At 45.5% G+C, this 21294-nt stretch overlaps 1 protein-coding gene across 4 annotated transcripts in view; it reads right to left on the bottom strand.

Annotated features, from left to right (window-relative positions):
• Nucleotides 1–1988: 1988 nt before the first annotated feature.
• jmjd1cb (jumonji domain containing 1Cb) overlaps nucleotides 1989–21294 on the bottom strand; it is a 123865-nt gene continuing 104559 nt past the window's right edge. For 3 of the 4 annotated variants that reach the window (XM_082545339.1, XM_082545341.1, XM_082545342.1), the window contains 19 exons: nucleotides 19977–20140; nucleotides 18136–18298; nucleotides 15300–17724; nucleotides 14092–14293; nucleotides 13268–13482; nucleotides 13032–13184; nucleotides 12798–12887; nucleotides 12548–12672; nucleotides 10798–11032; nucleotides 10466–10683; nucleotides 8572–8910; nucleotides 8306–8474; nucleotides 8128–8218; nucleotides 7887–8017; nucleotides 7038–7160; nucleotides 6642–6781; nucleotides 6354–6530; nucleotides 4042–4173; nucleotides 1989–3434 (listed from right to left, as the gene is read on the bottom strand). In XM_082545339.1, the coding sequence (XP_082401465.1) occupies nucleotides 3342–3434; nucleotides 4042–4173; nucleotides 6354–6530; nucleotides 6642–6781; nucleotides 7038–7160; nucleotides 7887–8017; nucleotides 8128–8218; nucleotides 8306–8474; nucleotides 8572–8910; nucleotides 10466–10683; nucleotides 10798–11032; nucleotides 12548–12672; nucleotides 12798–12887; nucleotides 13032–13184; nucleotides 13268–13482; nucleotides 14092–14293; nucleotides 15300–17724; nucleotides 18136–18298; nucleotides 19977–20140 (5385 nt within the window). In that variant the 3' untranslated portion in view covers nucleotides 1989–3341. The remainder of the gene's footprint in view (nucleotides 3435–4041; nucleotides 4174–6353; nucleotides 6531–6641; nucleotides 6782–7037; nucleotides 7161–7886; nucleotides 8018–8127; nucleotides 8219–8305; nucleotides 8475–8571; nucleotides 8911–10465; nucleotides 10684–10797; nucleotides 11033–12547; nucleotides 12673–12797; nucleotides 12888–13031; nucleotides 13185–13267; nucleotides 13483–14091; nucleotides 14294–15299; nucleotides 17725–18135; nucleotides 18299–19976; nucleotides 20141–21294) is intronic. The other variant, XM_082545340.1, reaches the window with a different exon arrangement.

The raw sequence follows: 21294 nt of genomic DNA, 5'->3' as shown, positions 1-21294 counted from the left end.
AGTGATTTGATTATGTTAACTTATTATAAACTGTCAAAGTTCAGCTGGCGCAGGGAAAGAGGTGAGTTACTCTCTTTCTAGTCCCTGTCAGGACTCTTGCTGCAGCATTTTGGATCAGCTGAAGGCTTTTCATAAATGCATGAACTAGTTTTTCAGCGTCACTCTGAGACAGGATATTTCTAACTTTAGAGATGTTGCACAAATGGAAGAAAGCAGTCTTACATATTTGTTTAATATGTGCATTGAAGGACATGTCCTGGTCAAAAATGACTCCAAGGTTCCTCACAGTGTTACTGGAGGCCAAGGTAATGCCATCCAGAGTAAGAATCTGCTTAGATACCATATTTCATGGGCGTAGATTTGGCATGGACGGAAGGGACATGTCCCCACCCATAATTTGATCTCCTCGAATAAAGAAAAACAAACCCGATAGAAAGAAAAACCGATCTGTCAGCGTCTCAGTCACCCAGCGGTGCAGAAAGAGTGAAATTACTTCTCTACTAGAGTCCTACGTCATGTGACAAATATGGCCAATGTGATTGGCTGAGCCTTTCAGGGAGCTCTGTTTTGTTTCAGCAGCGGCAAACCTGCGCTGCGAGGAGGAGGAGAGGAGGACGGCAGCAAAGAACCTGGATACAAGAAAGTGTTTTTCAAAGAAACCTGTGAGTCACTTAAAGCCAAGCTCACTCATAAAATGTGTCACAATAACGTCACAGGCTGTGCCAGGCTTTGGCCCACATCAGTCTGAAACTGTATGTAACCATGAAGAACGTGTTTGCACAGCAGGCAGCACTGTTAGTTCTCTCAGTCTCAGAGCAGCGTTTCTCATTTTGATTGAAGCTGTCAGAGAAAACGGAGCCTCGAGCAGCCCGGATATTAGTTTACAGAGGCTGTTAGAATTATATGTCTAATGTTGCTGACACAATAATTTCATCCTAATGGCACTGACGTATTCATAGGGTTCATCTTTGAGACAAAATGTCATGAATAGTCATGATTTTGCAAATATTCCACCTTGTAGTGCAGTTTGCACAAATTGTTTTAAAAATGCACTCAGCCTGCAAACATCACTGATGAGTCATCAGTGATGTTTGTATAGAGCCCAAAATGTTGCATAACTTTGCTGAGAGATCTTTGACTCTGTGGTCATCTTAGACGAGCAGTTTTATGGACCAAACCCAGCAGGTCACTCAGTGTTGCCTTAGTGCTAACGTGTCAGAGATGTTGGTGTAACTGAAGTAATGTTGTTAAGTCCTTAAAGTCATATTCTTTTATTGTCACGACTGTATTTGAAGCTATTTTTACTTTTGTATGATACCTGATTTATATGGAATGTGGCTGAAATAAACTAAAGCCTAAAATACTTCGTCATTTGTTTAATAGTAACTTAACATTATATAATTCACATAAAACTATGAATTGTAATTTTAAATGGTTTAAAAGCAGGTAGAATAGCATATGTAGGCAAGTATATTTCTCCTTTTATCAAGAAGCAAAGACAAAAAGGAAAAAGAGAAACGGGGCAGGTTGGGTGGTCGAATCATCCGTCCCCACCAACGCCAACACCAAATCTACGCCCTTATTTCTAAGGTTTTCAGGGCCGAGTACAATAACCTCAGTTTGATCTGAATTAAGAAGCAGAAAGTTAGCGGCCATCCAGGTCTTTATGTCTTTAAGACATTCCTGCAGTTTAACTCATTGGTGTGTGTTATCTGGCTTCATGCACAGATAGAGCTGGGTGTCATCAGCATAGCAGTGAAATATTCACAGGCTGCTCGGATTGAATGACCTGCATAAAATGAATTAACGAATTAAGATGCACATCTTCTGCACATTGTAGTTTCAACACATCTGTGTCACATTAAGGAAACCGCTGTGACGTCGTTTGTCCTTATCAGTTCTCCCACCCAGAGGTCGGGAAAAGGAGACGGCACCCAGTGAACAGCTCCCGTTCACCCTCAGCCCTCAATCAAAAACACAAAAGCAAATCTTAGATAAATCCATTTTAATGGAAAATGTAAAACCCTTTTGAACTTCAATGTACAAAGCATGTAACACTTGCAAGTTAAAATTTGAAATTGAAGCAAGCCATGTTTTAAAAAAATACCTCAGTGGATGTATATATGTACATATTATAGTTCATTTTTTCTTTATTTTATGTTTTAACTTCAAAATGTCACCATAGTAAATCCTAACAAAAACAAGACAATCAATTCTTTTCTTAAATAAATTACATCTTTTCTGTAAATGTCTCATTTTTACAGCAAATACTTATTTCATAAAATGCTGACGTGTATAAGCCATTTCGTTTGTTTTTTCCTTTACATAATACAACTTTACACAGTCTACAATAGTTTGGCAGGTCATTTTCAGAAAATGTATTTATGGCATGAGGACTGTAGAGCGTCAACATTTCCCAAAGTACAGGCATTAGCTGGTGTGTGTGTGTGTGTGTGTGTGTGTGTCCTCCATCACAGTAGAGCCGTATTACAACTGAAAAACAGCAAAAGAAAACAAACTGTACAACTCACATTTACATAATGCATTTTGTTTCAATAACACTGCATTTAATAGAGCTATGAAATAAATACATCTTCACAGAGGAGATAAAACAAGGTTAGATGAAAGAAATCCTGAAAAAAAAGCACAACAAAACTAGAAAAAAGGACAAGAACGACACGAAGGAACGAGAAACGAGGGAGCAGCAGAGGCTACTGACTAAAACAGCTGAGATTTCTGGTTTGCATTTTCCACCCTCGTGTGTCTTTTTGCCTTTCGAAACATCAGAGATGCCAGTTTTGATCCTAATGCTGCTGGTGATGCTGACGCCATCAGCTGTGTTAGCTGCTGCCATAGGTTAGAGTTCCTGGCCTTTATCGTCCAAAGCAGTGAGCGCGGCTCCACCAGTGCTGCTACGACAGTCTGAGCCTCCGTGGAAACTGCATTTCAGCTGGATGCAGACGCGTTTGGAGGTTTGTAGTGCTGATTCACTCCATCACACTGGCTCTAGTGAGGCTCCCAGCCAGCGTTCGCTTTGTGTTTGGAGCCTGTGGGGCTTTCAGCCCTCTCAGCCCAGCTGCTCTTCAATTTGTCTCCTCTTGGCACTAAAGGTTTGGGGTGATGACAAGGGCGGCAGTGCCTCTCACTGGCCACTGGATGTGTGACATGAATGTGGGTCACACTGTGAGGTCCTCTGGATCACATGACCAGCTTTGAGCCAGCCATTTATTGTGGTCACGTGACACAGCCCTCCATGGCAGAAGGAGGAGGGTGTGGAAAGGGCGAGGTGCTGATGGGAGTCGCAGCCATCTGTGGAAGGCATGAACGAGGCTGAGAGGGCATCATGAGTTGTGTTCCTCGTCGTCTTTCTCAGAGCCGCTCTTTCTAAGGGAACTCGCTGCCTCCTTCACACAATGATACAGGATGTTCTTCACCTGCAGGGAAACAGCAAGGCGACACGGTGTAAGTGCTGGACCTCATCCATTTCTTTTACAAGACTTATGTTCAAATCTCAAACGTCAAGCAGCCTGTCAAATCGCAGACACACACCCAGTACTGCCAAGCAGCAACCTTTGGACCTGAGAAGCTGCCGTTCCTCTGAGGACCCCTTGAGGCTCCACAAACAAGTCCATTCCCATAGGTTGCCATATAACCAACCAGCATTAAAAGCTGTGTTCACAGTCTGCCCCCCCAAAATGTTTTTTTCCCCTGTGTGGATATTTCATAACAAGCGTGCAGCAGCAGTGAAGGTATGGCTGCTCTGACTGACTCGTGTAGAACTGCTAGCTGCTAGGCTTCACCAAGAGTCACTGAACTTGACCTCCCACTGTGGAGCATTTTCATGTCGTTATCTGACACAATAAGATCCCTCTGATGATGACTGCCCCTCTGACAGACTTCGCTTTGGTTTTCAAACACAAACGCAGCAGAATACAGACGATACGGAGACGGAGTCTAACTCAGCCACAGAGCTTTAACCACAACGAGACTGCTGTGCTCGGTGTTCTGCTGACGCTTTTTGTGTGGCGTGTATTGTATTACCTGTAGTTTGTCTTCATAGTTGACCTCCTCGTTGTTGGGTCGTAGCTCCTGGGTCAGGTGGAAGGAGTTAGCCACGTGCTCAGGAGACACAAAGTCATTGATGACTTGAACACAGCTGTGGAGGTTTTGGACCTGCAACAATCACAGAATATCAAGTAAAAATAAGCCAAACACATCGATAATTGAGTGTGCCTATGCAGATTTAATATTCTTCTTCTTATTTTTCTTCTTCTGCCTAAACCTTTGCAGCGAAACGCGTCGTAGCTTTGAGACAACGCTTCCATATATCGTTTCAAGCGGCTCGATTGGGTACGGTGTGCCGGGGATTTTGGTGGTTTTTGCAAAATTCCCCAAAACGAATAGATTTTTAATTGTTCCCCATTCATTTGAATGGGAACACATCTGAAAAAGGCACAAACGCAGGCCACTTTGAAGGCCTACTGCTCGGCCAGAGTTGATCACAGAAACATCATTCAAACATCACATGGGTCACAAGACTTTGGACTGTTATTGACTAAAACCATGCTTCGATAGCTTTTATGGTTTTTTCACAACATCAGTATAAATTTTAAGAAAAATTAGATTTTTCCTGCCACGGAATGATCATGTGACCTGCTCTAAAGACGGCGTGGAGAATCATTTGAAACAGAAGTCTTTCTTTCCCGCCCAAACCTTTTGCTCTACATGTATATTATATACATCAGAGCGTAGCTCCATTGTCCTCTTTCACCCAGTCACGTTTGAGACAGCATGTATGGATCTCTCAGAGATGAAGCGCAGCCTCCTCCCCGTCTCTCCCCCACAGGCAACCACGTGTCTTTACACTGTTACCACCATGATAAACACTACAGATATGATAATGTAACAACGGGATATTTTGTAGACTGGAAACGTCTTTCACTCACGGTGAAAGACGTTTCCTGAGAGTTTTCTGTAGGGAAGCAGTTGTTTCAAAACTTGAATCTTGTTTGGCAGCTGTGTGTCTGAGTGTGCGTTTCTAGTTAGTTAGTTACTATAGTAACCAGTCCTCACAGCTGATGACTGTTTGAAACGCCACTAGGGCTGCCACAAACGATTATTTTGATAGTCGACTAGTCACCGATTATTTTTGCGATTAGTCGACTAATCAGATCATCATCCATTGAACGTAAAAGTACAGCTTATTGCACCAGCAGCGTCTGCTCTTATATAACTATCATTAGCTTACAGCTGTAAGTGTTTAAGGTCTGTGCTAACTAAAAATAAAGACAAGATGATAGTTTATTACATTTTAATGAAATGTGCAGATTGTTTCGGTGGAGTTTAATAAACTCAGCCGATTTACTCAGGAACAAATAAAATACTGAAAAAAGCCAAACAATAACATTTTTAAGTTATCTAAGTGACTTGTATATGTTTAACCTGAGTAGGGCGGTGGGTTTGAAAACGATCTGCCGGGAGTCCGGTGTTCTCACGGGGCTAGTGACCTAGCCCCCGGCTAGCTATCGAGCTAGTGGGTAACAGACGTCTCCGAAAACGTCGGAGCGCTTTTGAAAATATGTGGTGTCTTGATAAACTGAGCAGATATTTGAGGTTTACACAGCTACATTCTCGCCTGAAAATATGTTAAACGTTTATTTTGTGACCCAGAAAGAATAATAAGAGTAATATTAAAACTAACTAGCTGCCGCCATTGTTGACAACTGCGCTAGGCCGCGCTATGAATTCTGGGACGCAGCTTCTTCTTCTTCGGGGTTTAACGGCAGCTGGCATCCTTGTACATGCAGTGCTGCCATCTTCTGTTTCAGTCCGTTATTACACTCTTAAATCCTACTACTTATTCCTGCTTTTGGGATCTTACAAAGCTTCAAACGACGCGTCGACTATTAAATCAGTCGTCGACGATTTTGCTAGTCGACGTAATCGTGACTAGTCGACTAATCGTGGCAGCCCTAAACGCCACGCACGCAGAGCCTGACGTCTTTGAAACCTGACCCAGCAGCAGCTCAGGCACACTCAAAATGACTAGTTTGTGTAAACCATCTGCTGCCACAATATTACGTACAATCACACCATCACCCAAACTGTGTGAAACTGTGTGAAAGCTCCACTGTGCAATAAGAATAATAAGAAATAATGTCAACTACGCTGCATTCAGTTTAAACTAGGAAACATCAAACACCATCACTTCCTCTATTTTAATTGTGCGCTTCACAAAGAGGCCGCCGACTATTAGACTGATTTCATTTCTGCTGCATTACATTTGGTAGAGTTGGACGTGTTGTCCTTATCAGTTAGTGATCAGTGTGTGTGTGTGTGTGTGTGGTAAATACCTGATGCATGGCCCCTGCAGGTATAAGGACAGAGTCTCCCAGGAATTGAACGACTGTCCAGCCCTGGACGCCATGCTCATCCAGCAGCCGCTGACGCTGCTTCCTGCTCAGGTACCATGCGTGCTTTCTGATGGAGTCCTGGTCCAGCGACACGTCCAAACCCTGCTCCTTAGAGAGCTGAGGTGGTTGTTGTTGAAGGGGAGGAAAAGGGTTTTCTAGGTCAGCGCTACGCTGAAATTCACTAAATTCACACAATCACGTTTTGAGTGTGTTTCTGCGAGTGCCGACCTTGTGCAGGAAGTCTCGGACTTTGTCCATGTCTCTGTTGAGGTAGATGTGCCACAGCGCCCCTGGTGTTTCACTCGAGTCTTTTAATCTCTTTCGAACCCCCTCATCTAGATCCTCCTCTTCCAGACGCTTCAACACTCCTTCAGAAAAACAAACTCGTCGTTCATGTATTATCATTTTTTAACAACGACCTTTGTCAAACTGTATCTATGTCATTCAGCTCTCAAAAATCTAAACTAACAGTCGTTTAGTTTATGACATAATACAGTAAACAAACCACAGATTAACTCATGTTTAGTTTTCTCCATTTTGACTCTTTGACAAAGTTTCTCTCAGCCAGCGATTCAGGTAATGCTAACAGCTCCTGTTAGCCCTCACACGTTTCACCAGCCTTACCAGTTTTGGACAGGACTCCATTGCCTTTGGCTATTCCAACATAGACCAGAACAGAGACCACATCGGACACTTCCACGTGGAGTTTTGCAGTCCCAAAGTCCTGGTCCTGAGATGCAGCTACACCTACAGTGACACCATAAGAGCACTTAAAATAATGCATGTGTGGAACTTTATACACATAGTTCTGAGTATTATGGTAAATGGCCTGTATTTGTATAGCGCTTTTACGAGTCCCCCCTAAGGACCCCAAAGCGCTTTACACACCCAGTCATCCACCCATTCACACACTGGTGGAGGCAGCTAGGGTTGTAGCCACAGCTGCCCTGGGGCGCACTGACAGAAGCGAGGCTGCCATATCGCGCCATCGGCCCTTCTGGCCAACACCAGTAGGCGGTAGGTGAAGTGTCTTGCCCAAGGACACAACGACCAGGACTGTCTGAGTCGGGGCTCAAACCAGCAACCTTCCAATTACAAGGCGAACTCCCAACTCTTGAGCCACGATCGCCCACATTATATTATATATGTGGTCATCCTGCTCCTATGCCAAAAAAGTAATGAGCTGGTAAATAAGATGCGATTTAAGACCTTTAAATGTGTAGTTTTTATGTCCTGGGGACTGAAACTCAAAATAACAGCTAGTGTTGGTGGGAGGGCTTTCTTCTCAAAGAAAATGGTTTTCTGGGAAACCTCGACTCCAACTGGGAACGTGGAGGCAACCTTGACACACTCAGCATCATTTTCAAGTTTCTTTGTAGGAACAAAGAAATCAATGTCACGATGAGCCCCAGAAAGTTGATTCTGATGAGCAGAATCTGGCACTGCTAGATATAAACTGACGGCTCCTCTTACCATAGGCACAACAGAGTCTTGGCCCCAGATCTGGCCTGACAAAGAATGAAGGCAGGTGAGAAGCCAGGTTGAGGTTCCCTTCTGGATCAGAGTACTCTGGCAGAGGCAGGTTCTTCATCAAGTCATCATATCTGCAATGAATACTTGTATTTAGACGGCTTCGTCGTCACTACTGAGTCATTTACGTACCTTCAGACCTGTTTTTAAAAGCAGTCTGAGGATCAACACCGGTGCTGTGTACCTTGAAGGCATGAGGGCCATAAACTCTTCTCCAGATGGCCAGTCCATCAGTCGGTAAACCATGGGCTCGCCATCTTTGGACTTTGGTCGCTCTGAACAGTTGCAAAGGATCCAGTCAGACTCGGTCACTGATGGTTTACCATAGTAATGCTCACAAGACTAAATGCAGATGAACTTACTGGTGATGTCTTCAAATCCATCCCAGAACTCCTTGATCCCAGAGTTGGACAGCACCTGGTCTTTGCAGTTCAGGAGGTCTCCCTGATGGTCTGCAAACTCCTGGTTGAAGGAGTCGGCCTTCCACAGACTGGCATTCAGTCGCTTATGGATCCCAGACACCAGCACAGGCTACACAAACACACAAGACACACAATGCATCTCAACACCAGGGTGATGAAGCTTAGTGGAGCACTGCTAAACTGACTTGCTGTACACGGATGTGCACCTGTCCGAGCTTCCAACACTCTCTGAAGAGCTTCCAGTTGTTCTGGTTGCGGTGATCTCTGAGCCACAGTAGCCGTCTGTTGTTCAGCCAGCAGTGAGGGATGTCTGGATGCTGACTGCTCGAGTCCTCCGCTTCTGCTGCAGTAACAGGTGCTGACTTCTTCTTCTCTGCTTTGGCTTCCTCAGCTGGGGCGTTATTGTTGATACTTAGGGTGATGGGCTCTTGCTTCGCTGACAACTTAGTGGTGATGTTCTGGCGGCTGGCGGGGATTTTATTCTCTACAACCGAAGCAATGATGTCATCGAGGATATTGGGCATGCTCCGCCCACCCTTCCCAGTCTACAGAAAAAGGAAAGAGGATCACACATATTACAGGAAATAAAAACCTGTGGCTTCTGTTTCTTTTTCCTTTCTTTACATTATGCTGGGACATGGGAAGTGGTCGGGTAGGACTGGACTGAAAAAGCAGCCCATGTCCAAAGATAAACTTTAAAGAGTTTCAGAAAGACGGGAGAACTATGGCTCGAGGCCGCTTTAGACAATTACACAAAAGTCTGGCTCCTTGGAGCAAAAATCTAAAAGAATAGGTGCAGCTTAAATAAATAAAAAAATAAATGATTGCACACAAACATCCTCTTACATCCAAAAACAGAAGTGGAGGTGATCAGTTATCCTACCGTTTGCTGCTTTGTTACTTGTTCAGACTCCTGTTTGAATTGTGAGCATGTCCTGCATTTGTTTTTTGGGTTACAACTTAATGTATCCTTTAAATTTCTTTAAACTGTGCAAAAGTCTTGAGCCACCCATCATTTGTCTATATTGTGACTAAGCGAGGGGAGACTGTCACTGTAACTTTCTATAAGAGAGTTTGAAGGTTGGTCTTTCTCTGATTCAGTTCCTGAAAGAAGGAGCTTGAAAAGAAAAGAGAACTGACTTCTTTAAGTTTCTTGAAGGCGTCTCATCTCTGATCCAGAAAGCTTCTTCAGTTCTAAGACCAAATGGTGGAGAGTTCCGGGGTATTTAGGTCCTAGTGGGAGCCCTCTCTTCAGAGGGTGGCTGACCCACTGTTGATCATGTGGCTCATCCAATGAACCACGACGTGAAAGTCATGGGTCACTATCAGCAGAGGTCTGGGGTGAAACCGCTGTCAGAGAACCGATTAGAACTAAAGAAGCTTCTCGGCTGAAACTTCCAGTCCAGTCACTTTTTGCTCCAAGCTCCTCAGACTACCATGACCTGGATGACTGAGGATCTATACAGGCCTAATTTTAAAAATGTCATAAAGTTTGGGAAAATGATTTTTATAACAGTGTTCTGTAAATACTTCCTGCAAAGAGGGCTGTGTACGAGTGTTCAGAACCACTGCCAGGCATGGAGAGCATATTTGTCACTGACCTAATGATAGTCTGGGCTCTTATCTGTCCCTGAAAAATATTGGCCTTAAAATTATTGCAGCGATTTATCAGAGATGTGCAGAAAAAAACTTGCTGCATTCAGGATCCAGAAATGAATGATTCACATTTAGTTTCTGCATTTTATGCAAGAACATTAGCAGTGCAGTTAAATAATCACTTTATGCTTTCATTATCAGAAGTCACCAATAATCAGAGTGCACGCATCACTTCCTGTCTCCTATCCTGCTTGTTCAGTTTGCACAATCTGTATTTGATCTGCTACACACAGATGTCTGTATCAGTATTTAGGCTCAATGTTATGATTCTGGTATAATTACAGAATGCCTGTACACTTTACAAGCTACATAAATGCATGTGCCTCCACACAGCTCCCCCTGGTGGCTACACAAGACATCGCCATATTTGCTGTTTAGGCCATTTTAAGTGGCTATACCTGTATGAATCATATTTAAACACTGAACACAGCAGACTCTGTGTACCTGTGAAGCAGCGGAGTAGACCGGTGCAAAGGCAATTCCTGCGTCAGTGGAGCCCAGCTTCAGCTTCCCTGCTGTGCTGGTGAGGAGATCTCTGAGTGTGGAGCCCTGCTCTGTACTGTTACCCAGTGAGGGGGTTTTGCACTGCTGCAGGACTTCCAGGCTGTCCCCTTCTTTGTCCTCCTTCACAGATTTACCCAGCACCACCGACTCTTTGTTTTCTGTTACAAAAAGAGGATGGAGCCAAACTACACATTCAGCGAAACATTTAAACTTAAAGAGTTAATGGTGTGGACGGATTATTAATAATAATTTGTGGCTTCTGTTCCTCTCACCTTTCTTTTCCTCCCTGGATTTCCGCTCTGCCAAGTCTGCCAGGAAGTGCAGAGGCGACTGGGACTCTGGCGGGGTGATGGGAGCATTTGCACCGTCGTTACCTGGACTGGTTCCTCCACCACCTCCTCCGTTAGTTTCTGACTTAACTCCTCCTAGGTCAGAGGTCTGCAGAGAGCCTGGCTCAGCTTTCACCAGGGACAGCTTGTTGCTGTGATTCAGAACATTCTGCAGAACCTGGACAGAAGGAACAGTTGGATGAACTCACTTAACTGCATGAAATCACAAAGCCTTCATGTCAGAGGAAGAATAAACTTTATTTAAACAGTGACCAAGCAAAATGCCTGTCCACAGTATTGATATCCCCTGGGTTACAGGTTAATAGATAGCTATGATCACCACACACAGCTACTGTATTATTAGTTCAACCACAAAGCTGTTAGAAAACTACTGTTAAGCCTGCTTAAAGTCCACCATTCATTAGATAGAAGAGCCCAGATAATAGCACCTGTTTTCGGTTCACTTACTACTAAACCACAGTCTATGATTAACTCTAGTGCAGGAACTGATGGACCGATGATGCCATTTCTGTATGTAAAAGCTATTAACCATGATGTGGCTGGTGTCGGCTGCAGGTCCTGTGTCTCTCACTCAGCAGTGGACCACAGCGACCCACACATGTTGATCTAGTCTGTGCCACAAAGGTAGCATCATAACAATGTCATAAAAGACTGCCCCCACCCTACCTATCACTTAGAAAACGTTGTCAATGACGTTACACGGTCAGTGCTTACAGCTGTGAATGGCCCGATCGATATCTATCATCTATTGTTTTGCTTTACGAGTCATGCCCACTGGTGAAAGCTATTCTTTTCTCTTGATCCCATTTTATCTTTTCTTTGCAAATGTGGTTTACTGGTGACAGCACTCATGTTCCAGTGGTCCCACTTAACATATCTGTCTTATGAGCTATCATTCCAGCGCATGTCTGTATCCCGTCTTCCTTCTCTCACCCCAACCAATCACAGCAGATGGCCCCGCCCCTCCCTGAGCCTGGTCCTGCTGGAGGTTTCTTCCTGTTAAAAGGGAGTTTTTCCTTCCCACTGTCGCCAAAGTGCTGCTCATAGGGGGTCATATGATTGTTGGGTTTTTCTCTGTATGTGTTATTGTAGGGTCGACCTTACAGTATAAAGCACCTTGAGGCGCCTGCTGTTGTATAAATAAACCATCTGCGATTCATCATTTTGTGTTGCAGTCAAGGCCAGACTGACTTGCTGCACCATCCTGTGGAATTACATGTTCTGCTCTGTATCATGGAAATTAATGAAATGAGTCAGAGGCAGAGAACAAGCGTTTTCAATGTAACACAAATCCAATGTCAGAGGAAGTAGATCTGCAGTGTGTACGCACTGCTGAGCAAACACACAGGCCTTTATCTCTATATCGAAATGTGACTACAAACCTGAAGAAATCCAAAGCCCGGGGTCCTGTGATACTGAACAACATACATGTCATGATCATTTCAGCTAACTCTCAGCGTGTTGGGCCATGCACCCATCTCACTCTACATTACCACCACTAACAATCACAGGCAGCATCGCACTATGCTGCTTTTCAGCAGTGAGCGACCTGCCACAAAAGCACAGCTAACAGGTTTTTCTGACCTGAACTCTGCACATTTTAAATTCAGCACCTCTTCAGAAAGTCTTGACAGTGAGTCAGGATGTCATTGACTGGAAGAGGGTGTGGTACCTGTGAGACTCCGTTGGTGGCAGGCAGTTTGGTGAGAAGGTTCTGTTTGCTGGCACAGGGACAGTGAGAGCTTATGTTGTGTTTTTCTCTCAGGGCGTGCATGGACGTCACCAAGTCTGTCAGCACTGAAACATCAAAATCAAACACACAATATTAAATAATTGTGCTGCAAAGTATCATTCAGTCATAAAACTACACACCAGCTGTTGTTCAGGGAAATAGCAACACAAAGAGCTAGGATGGACTGTACCTGAGCCAGGGATGATCTGGGTGGGCATGAGGTGTTTGTGGTCGTGGGCTTGGCCTTTAACACACTTTAGCCATCCATACAGCTCTTTATCTGATCATAGAGAGAAAAAAGTCCCGCAGTGAACACACTCAGACACAGTGGAGAGAAAGGTTACATACACGCGCATGTTGCTGAAAAAGACTCCGGTTCAACCGCTTCTGACTTTTGGTGAACTGTCCAAATAGCCACACTGACCTTTGGAGCTCTTTCTCTCCTTGGCCTTGTAGCAGTCTAGGCAGACGACAAAGCCACATTTCTGACAGACCCAGTGGATGTTGAAAAGTGTGGCTTCACATGCGTCACACATCTCCCTCACCCCTCTCACTGCTCGCTTCCACGCCAGCTTGGCTGAAACACACGATAAAGGTTCAGAGGAAAACACGCTAAGACGTGTTCATCTAAACTCTGACACTATTTTTGAGAAAACTTACCATCCTTCTTAATCCAGCTGGATGCAGTATTCTCTGTTGCTACCATCTGACAGAACTTGTCTCCTATGAAGCTCAGGATGTACTTGGCTGTGCTTTGGTCCAGGTGGCTCTGCTCCATCGGCCCCGGGACCCACAGGCTGAGGGCCTCATCGTCAAACTGGTCTGGAGTGGAGAAGCCATCCATCCGGATGACGCCATTCTTGCTGTAGGAAAGCCTAGATGAGAAGAAACATGAAGGCTATCTCAGTAAGGTGGTGCACACGTGTAGGCTGGCTGTCCAAAGAGGAAGCTGATGAAAGAAGCGCATCTACTATAAAAATGTTCAAACAAGGTTGTGCGTGACTGTATTTTGGTTTCGGACGTGTTTTTGGTGACAAAAAAACAAATGTTGCTTATTTTGTCCTTACAGTCTTAATCAAATAGCTGAGAAAAAACCAAAAGTGTGACATGTTTTTAAAGCGCATGTAGTTTTAAACATGACGTTACTCTGAATCCAGCATTAAAGTGCCAGACTCCAGAAACAGACACACGCACTAAAGCAGCTTTTACTCTCAAACAGAAGCACGAAAGAGGCCTGATGTCACAAACAACTGTTAACTTGTTACACACAAAGTTCAATAGTCTGACTCGTGTTAGCCAGGATGGGTGAAACTGTCTAACACCCAGGCAGCCTGCTTCAAACAAAGACTTTATTACCACAGAGGAAACAACAACATCAATATGACCTGGACGGATCATTTCAGGTAAATCTCAGCAGGTGTGGCACTCTACGAAGGAGCCAGTGCACAGATAAAGCAGGAGAGTTCATAGAGTGAGTGCTTTACCGTCTGAAATAGTAGAAACGACAGAAGACGGGGGAGTGAGCGGGCTCCTCCCCTTTCTTGCTGCGGACCACCCTGCACTCCCTACACTTCTGCAGGTTGGGGCCAATTTCTGAACATGAATCATCCTGCAGGAAGGACTCTCCCGTCTGCTTCAGCTTCTTCACTTTCCTCCAGTCCTTGAGCACAGAGCGAGGGATCCCATCTAACATGCATAACATCATAATCATTAACTGTGACTACGCTTCATTTTTAAATATTAACATAGAGTTGCTCGTCAAGAGAAACACAGAAAATACATCAGATAAAAGAGGAGATTTTCTTTATAAGCAGGGCGTAGATGGAGACGCGCTCACGTCTTTGCCACATTTTCTCTCATCTGAAGTCACAGAAATCACTCTGAGTAATGTGACTTCAATAAATAACATTTGATTAAGAAAAGCATCCAAGCAGTTTCCCTTCAGAAAGAATGAATATTATATCCTCTGATAGAACATATGAGACCAGCAGTCACATGGGTGCTTCATGCCACACATGCTGTTTAGCATCTACACAAACAACCTTTTATGTGATAATGAAGCTAAAGCTGGGAGGTCATAACTGTGTATCAGAATATCTTCACTGTCACTGTAACAACAGAATTAAGAGCAGTCCCTGCAGTGCCACGAAAGTTTAAATATACTTACAAAAGAATAATAACAGAAAAGCGGCAGAAGCTCATAATGAAGGAAACCTTACTGCACCTGCCAGGCTGAGCTGCAGGCTGTGTCAGACACCTATACTCATTTATAAATGTAATTGTTACATCAAACAACACCTTCACCTGGACTCTGTATAACATGCACGATGATGCTTCTGGAAAGTGAAGCCATGCAGAAATACTAAAGCTGTGCTCAGAAAGAATATTCAGACTCTTTAGAGTGTGCGTGAGTATGAGCACGGCGAAACTACTCCCTGAGTTTATGATCGCAGCTGCTCATTTTGCAAATATAGCCCGTGTTATGTTCAGGAGGAGGATGATTCATTGATCTGTTACACAGTTTTGTTCCTTCGAGCTTCCCGAGAACACGTGAGAGACTCTGGCTAACACTGATTCATTGTGTAAATGTTACCCCCACAGCTCCCAGTTGCACTGCTGTGACAAAAACACTGTTGCATGCTCCCTAACAGCAGTGACACAAACCTACAGCGAGACACGAGCGAGGACTTACTGCTGCTGGCCAGTTTGAGTTTAGTCTTCTCTCGGGCTGATCTGAAGATGCCGTTGGGCTTCACGTCGTCTTCCTCTCTGTCGTTGTCTCCTTTCTTCTTGGCCATGTCGTTCTGCTTCTTCTTGTAGGTCGGTTTAGGCTGACGCTTGGCTCGGCCCTCCATCTTGCTCTCGCTGGTGTCAGAATCATCTCCCCCGCTCTCCGAACCAGACTCGTATGTGCGTTTGTTCACCCTCCTTGACCCCACTTTTCTCTCCTCCCCGCCTCCTGGAGCTCCGGCCAACTTGTCCTCAGGCTGTCTGTCTCTGTCACCTTTGCTTCCAATGTCTTTGCTCATCTCGACCTCGTTGGAGGTGGAGGCGCTGAGATTGACGGTACAGGGCTTGATCATTTCTGACATGGCTGCTGTGTTGCTTGTGGTAGTGGTGCTCGGACTTTTCTCCACTTTCATACTGGAGCTTGTAGTGGTAGCGGTGTTCCTGTCCTCCTCGGAGTGCCGGGTTAACCAGGCTTTCTTCAGCTTGTGGTAGTTGTTGGGCTGCGCAGAGCTCGGTAAGGCTGATCCCAGGGACTGGCCATTAAGCAGGGGACTTGACTTGCCTGGTGTGGTACTCCTGCTCGCTGAGCTATTGCTGCTGCTGTCAAACGAGACCGAGGAGGCCTGACTAGTAGCAGGTGGAGGCGGGGAGCTGGAAATGGGGGTTTTCTCAGTGGAATCCACAGTTAAGGAAGAATTTTCAGCTGTGACTGACGAGGGAGGAGTAGAAAGGTTGCTTCTGGACTGTGCCGCAGCTAAAGCAGCTTTGTGCTTCTTGAGGTGGATAAACGAAGAGGCGTAAGGCTGACTCGAGCCAGAGATTGAGCTAGGTGTTGGGGTAAGGCTTGGGCTGGGGCGGGGTGCTCCTGCTACACTCGCAGGATTCAGAGAGACGCCTGGAGATGCGTGTGAGCCAAAGCCCTCCTGGAGCTCCTTTTCCGTCTCTGGTCTTATATGGCAGAGCACCCGACCCCCAGTGCCAGGTTTGAGCGCTGCAAAGTCACATCGAGCCGAGTAAACTGGCTCAGGAGTAGCGCTCCTGGTTTTACTCTGAGAGCCAAAAGCTGAGGAGACTAAAATGGCAGTCCTGCACACAGAGTTTGTAGCACCGGCTCCCACAGGTCCTGACACACCTGGCACAGGAGTCTTTTTATAACCCTCCAGGTTCAAGTTAGGCTGGATGACCCTACCTGCTGCAGGTTCTCGTGGACATTCGTCCTGAAACTTCGATGTGTAGAACCTCCCCTGGGGGAGCTCTTTGTGGATAAGAGCACCAGATTTCTTAGCACCAACGGGACTGTCGTACTTTATAGACGATCGCACAATGACCGATGCCATTGCCGACTGGGGCTTATTTTTAGAGAACCCCTTATCTCCAGAGCACACCCCTCCTCGTTCCTCGATCAAGTCTCTGCCTTTGCACCCATCTGCGGATGGAGCCGCCATCTCTCCGGGGGTGGCAGAGGCCACAAAGGTGATGGCAGCAGCAGTCCCGTGACCTTTGATGTCCCTGAGCTCTGGCAGCAACGTGGGGGGCTTCTGCTGCTCTGCTGATGTTTTGCTACCAGTTACTGGCTGAATGGGAGTGAGGGTTGGAGGAGAGAGGCGTCCACCGTGCGCGGCTCTTTCCCTCTCTGCAGCCTCTTTGCGTTCCAGCGCGTGCTGTGTGGGTGGATGGAAGACAGGTGCTCGGTGGAGAGATGGCATTGCCCTGAGCTGTTGCTGCTGCTGCAGGTGATGATGGTGATGGTGTTGGTTAGAGGCTGAAGATGAAGAGGACAACGTGGAGGAAGGAGGAGAAATAGCAGGGCTGCGACGGTCTATCCTGTCTACGCCTGCGTGGAGCTGATGCTGCGGCTGAACGAGGGTCACCTGCTGACTGAGCTGCTCCGTGATTTTCCCCGCTAAACCTTCTCCTCCCTCCGGCTGGTGCTTGATGAGAGGAGGGGGCTTGGAGAGGGAGTTTTTGGAGCTGGTGTGGTAGCTGCTCATCGACAGAGCTCCTGGGCTCTGCACGGCGGCCCCAACACCGGCCACGACCCCCGGGACCCCCATCGACACTTTGTCATAGTAAGGACTGACATCTTTGGAGGGGTAGAGTCTGGGAGGCTCATTCACCACACTGTTAGACAGCGTGGTGTAATAGTTGCTCTTTTCTGACTGCATGGTATGAGTGAGGGCGTGGCTAGTCTTGGGGCTTGGCGAGGGAAGACCCGGCATCCGAACACAAAAGCTCGAATCTCTGCTTCTCTCTCTGTCCCTGTCCATCGCAGGGTCGACGGAGCGCTGTATTTTAGCCGTGAAGGGAGCGACCTCAATGCTCTCCTTCAGGATTTGACGGTTTTCCTCTTTGTATTTGCAGGCGCGGTCTGCTGCCTGGAGCGCCTCCTGAGAAGAAAACAGAAACGCTGCAAGAAACGCTTCTCACACTTTCTCCTACATTTGTCACTAAAACAGAGACCACGGCCATCACAGTCAGTTTAAATGAGGGCTACACTGAGAAACGGGAAGCAAGGGCCAGACGATCCATAGACTTTAATCAAGTGGAAAATAAATGTCTGCAAAGGCATTTGACATGCAAGCTTAGCTGAAAGTGTCTGTGCAGCATCAGCTTTGCTTCTTAACAAAGTGATAACAACAGGGTAGCGCGCTGATATGGCCCATGTGCTTTAATATTTACACATGACAGACAAATATACGACTCTGATGCCTGAATGTGTCCGCTACTCTCAACCCGCCTTTCTTCCATCTGCTTTAAAAGTGAGTGTTTATCAGGAGAGTGTGCGAGCAGCCACGTACCTGTGGACTCGTCAGACGGGCCTTGCTGTGGGGATCCAGGTAAAGGCGGTGCAGATGGACGTCTTTTCCTGTTGGAGTGCGACTTCTGTCTGTCTGCTCCTGCTTCAGCTGTGCCAGTGTCATTGTCCTCATGGGATCCACGTAGCCTTTCTTATCCACATCTCTGCACACGGACAGGACAGATATTCAACTTCATGAAACAAGCTTTTACCATCTTTTTCAACAACTGCTCCTACTGGAAAGATCTAACTGTGTGTGTGCAGGTCAGTGTTCATGACTCAGAAACAACTGATGGATGGTTTAACCTCAGCCATGTTTTGTGTTGGGTAGTCAGTGATGTTGGTTGTGTAAGGCGGCTACAAGCTGCTGAATGAATGGCATTCTGGGTAGACTGCTTCTGTCATGGTCCGCGGCTGGTGTCCAAGGAGCTGATGGGATGCCCACGCCCACGCGTGTGGCTGTCGACTCCACACCTGCATCCCATCCCAGGCGATCAGGTGGACCATTTAACCCAGCTCTGCCAGCTGCTCCACGCCAGTCCGTTAGTCGCCTCTCAGCGGTAACATGCTTCCACGTGAAGGTGGTTGCGAAATTCTCTTTTGCTGGAACAAACGCTAACCCTTTCCTTGTGCGCTTAGGTAACAGCTCGGCGTGTTTGGAGCCCTCTCCTGCCCGCCTGGAGTTTTTGGATCACTACCGGCACTCGTCTCCTTTATTCACCTGGAGTTTCCCCGCGGACCCTCAGCCCTCCCTCCGGTTCCCACGGCCCCGTCTGGACCGTAAGATTAATTCTCTACCCACGTATGCTGTTATTTCTCCGTTCCCCAGTAAGCCTCTTCCTCTTTCTGTTGCAGCCTCCCACAGTCCCGATTACGGCGTTCCTGAGTTATTTCCCGGTCCCTTGGTTCTCTAGTTACCTGGCGTGTTTTCCTTTGACCCTTCCGGGACACCCTTAGTTAAAATAAAGTTTTTTGCGTGCACCCTGGCGTGTGTCTCTGCTTCTGGGTCCAGCTTGTGTGCTGAACTACGGTTCATGACAGCTTCAGTACGGCGTTAGTGCCACTTCATCTGAGGTATTCCCTGCAGCTCAGAGCCACCTCAGGTCTGCTCTGTGAGAGCTCTCTGAACACGGAGCTTTTGAAGTAAAGAGGAGTTCAAATGTCCAAAGCAAATATTCAGCGGCTCCTATATTTTGTGCTTCTTTTTACCCACAGTAGTTAACTTTTTAATGCATATTGAAGCCACCAAAGAATTTCCTGCTTCCCCTCAGTGCACGTTTTCATTTCATGTGTGAGGTTCAGTAAGAAGTGAAACACAAACATTTGTGTTGTACGGAGAATGAAGAAACTTAAAGACTCCTTAGAGTACCGTGACCTGCGAGACCGTCTGGTTTGACAGGAAGTAGTTCTTTTCCTCAGCGTGGATTTTCTCCACTCTTCAATAACAACAAGTCACAATGGCAACGTGGCCAAACTACGATCTTTATGTTAATTAAGTGTTTTTAAGTCAACACTTAATCCAACCATCCATAATCTGTCCTGTTGAGCCTGATTTACCTCGCCATCACCTCCTCTAACGTTTTGAGCTTTTCCCTCCATAGGACACAAACACAGGTGGGAAACACAAATCAGCTACTGTGGGACTGTCGGTCTGTGTCATTCATCTGGTGTTGCAGGGTGTAACCCATCAAACATCAGCAGCTCTTTGTTTTCACAAGTTCATATTTTCAGTTTCCACTGAAATGCAGAGAAACAATGATTCCAGGTTTCATCAGTATTAATGCGGGTTTGGTGACAGAGCGACGGTGCAGCTTTAACTACAGCACTGATCTTTCTGCTTACTCTTTATGAAGATCCATGCTGGTCTTTGACAACGGAGGGCTCGTGTGGGCGATCTTGACGGGGGGGCGGTGGGCATCGGCGCTGGCTGGCCGGACAGGAACGTGGCTCAGCATTCCCAAACTGTCAGCAGCAGCAGTCTTATGGAGCCATGGACTGGCAGCATTCTACACACAAACAAAAACACCACTGTTATTCTGCTCATGGCAAAAAACTACGTGAGGAAACATGTGGCCAACCAATAATGGGGGGAGGTTATTATGTGCCTTAGACACTCGCGTCTGATTGGCCGGTAGCTTTTTTAACACAGGCTTCTTCATCAGAGGTCCAACAACACAGCTGGGAAAAGCAGCTTTATTTCAGCTTTGATTAGTATGACGAACAATCCAGTTCAACCAGGACATGTATGAAAATAAAAGTCTCGGGTCCTGAGTGGAAAGTATCTTTAACAGATGCTGTAATTCACCTTTGGGTGAACGAACCTGACATGAGCTTTCAGTTCCAGCCGAACAGGGTTCAGGCTCTCTCGGCGCATGTGTGGGTAACACAGTTCATTACTTTTAACCAGTAATACTCGATACAGGAACTATAAATGCATTAGGGGTGGGGGAAAATCGATACTATGTAGTATCGTGATATTTTGTTTGCTAATAATGTATCGATGCAGCGACAGCAGAAATCGATATTTTGTTACAAAAAAGGTTTTGGTGCTCTGACTTCAGAGCATGTTGATCCTTTTTCTGAGCAACAATCCTGACACTGTCCAAATGTGTTTAACTTTTTTTTGGCAGCAATAAACATGACAGTTTACTTATTTTAATTTAAGACATGTTTTATTTTAATTACGTTTAAAACTTTTTTATTTAATGTAAAATTATATTTTGTTTTAATTTACTTTCAAATTCTTCAGTTGCTGAAGGGGCTGCATAGTTTTCATATTGCATAGTTCAGAATAGCTGTAATTGTACCAGATGGTTGCATTCAGTTAAGTTGGACTAGACTGTAATACAAACCGTTCAGTTTGTCAACAATAAAACTGAAATGAGAGAAAGACTGAGTGCGAGACTTTGATATTAGATAAAATGAATATTGATAAAGTTTAACTTTATGTTCAGAATCTGAATATCGCAAAATATTTTTAAAAATTGCAATAATATCGTATCGTGAGTTAAGTATCACATGATATGCTATGAATATGAAGATACTGACAGACAGCCAGTTTGTCTGACCTAACAGCAATAATGTTAAAACATGTCATGAATCACACTGACTGTAAATGTTTAGATAGTTTTTTTCTCACAGCATGTTTCATATATATGAT

Source organism: Aulonocara stuartgranti (genome assembly GCF_965226115.1).
Source record: "Aulonocara stuartgranti genome assembly, chromosome: 8".
NCBI lineage: Eukaryota > Metazoa > Chordata > Actinopteri > Cichliformes > Cichlidae > Aulonocara > Aulonocara stuartgranti.
This window is presented reverse-complemented; position numbering and strand designations above follow the sequence as displayed.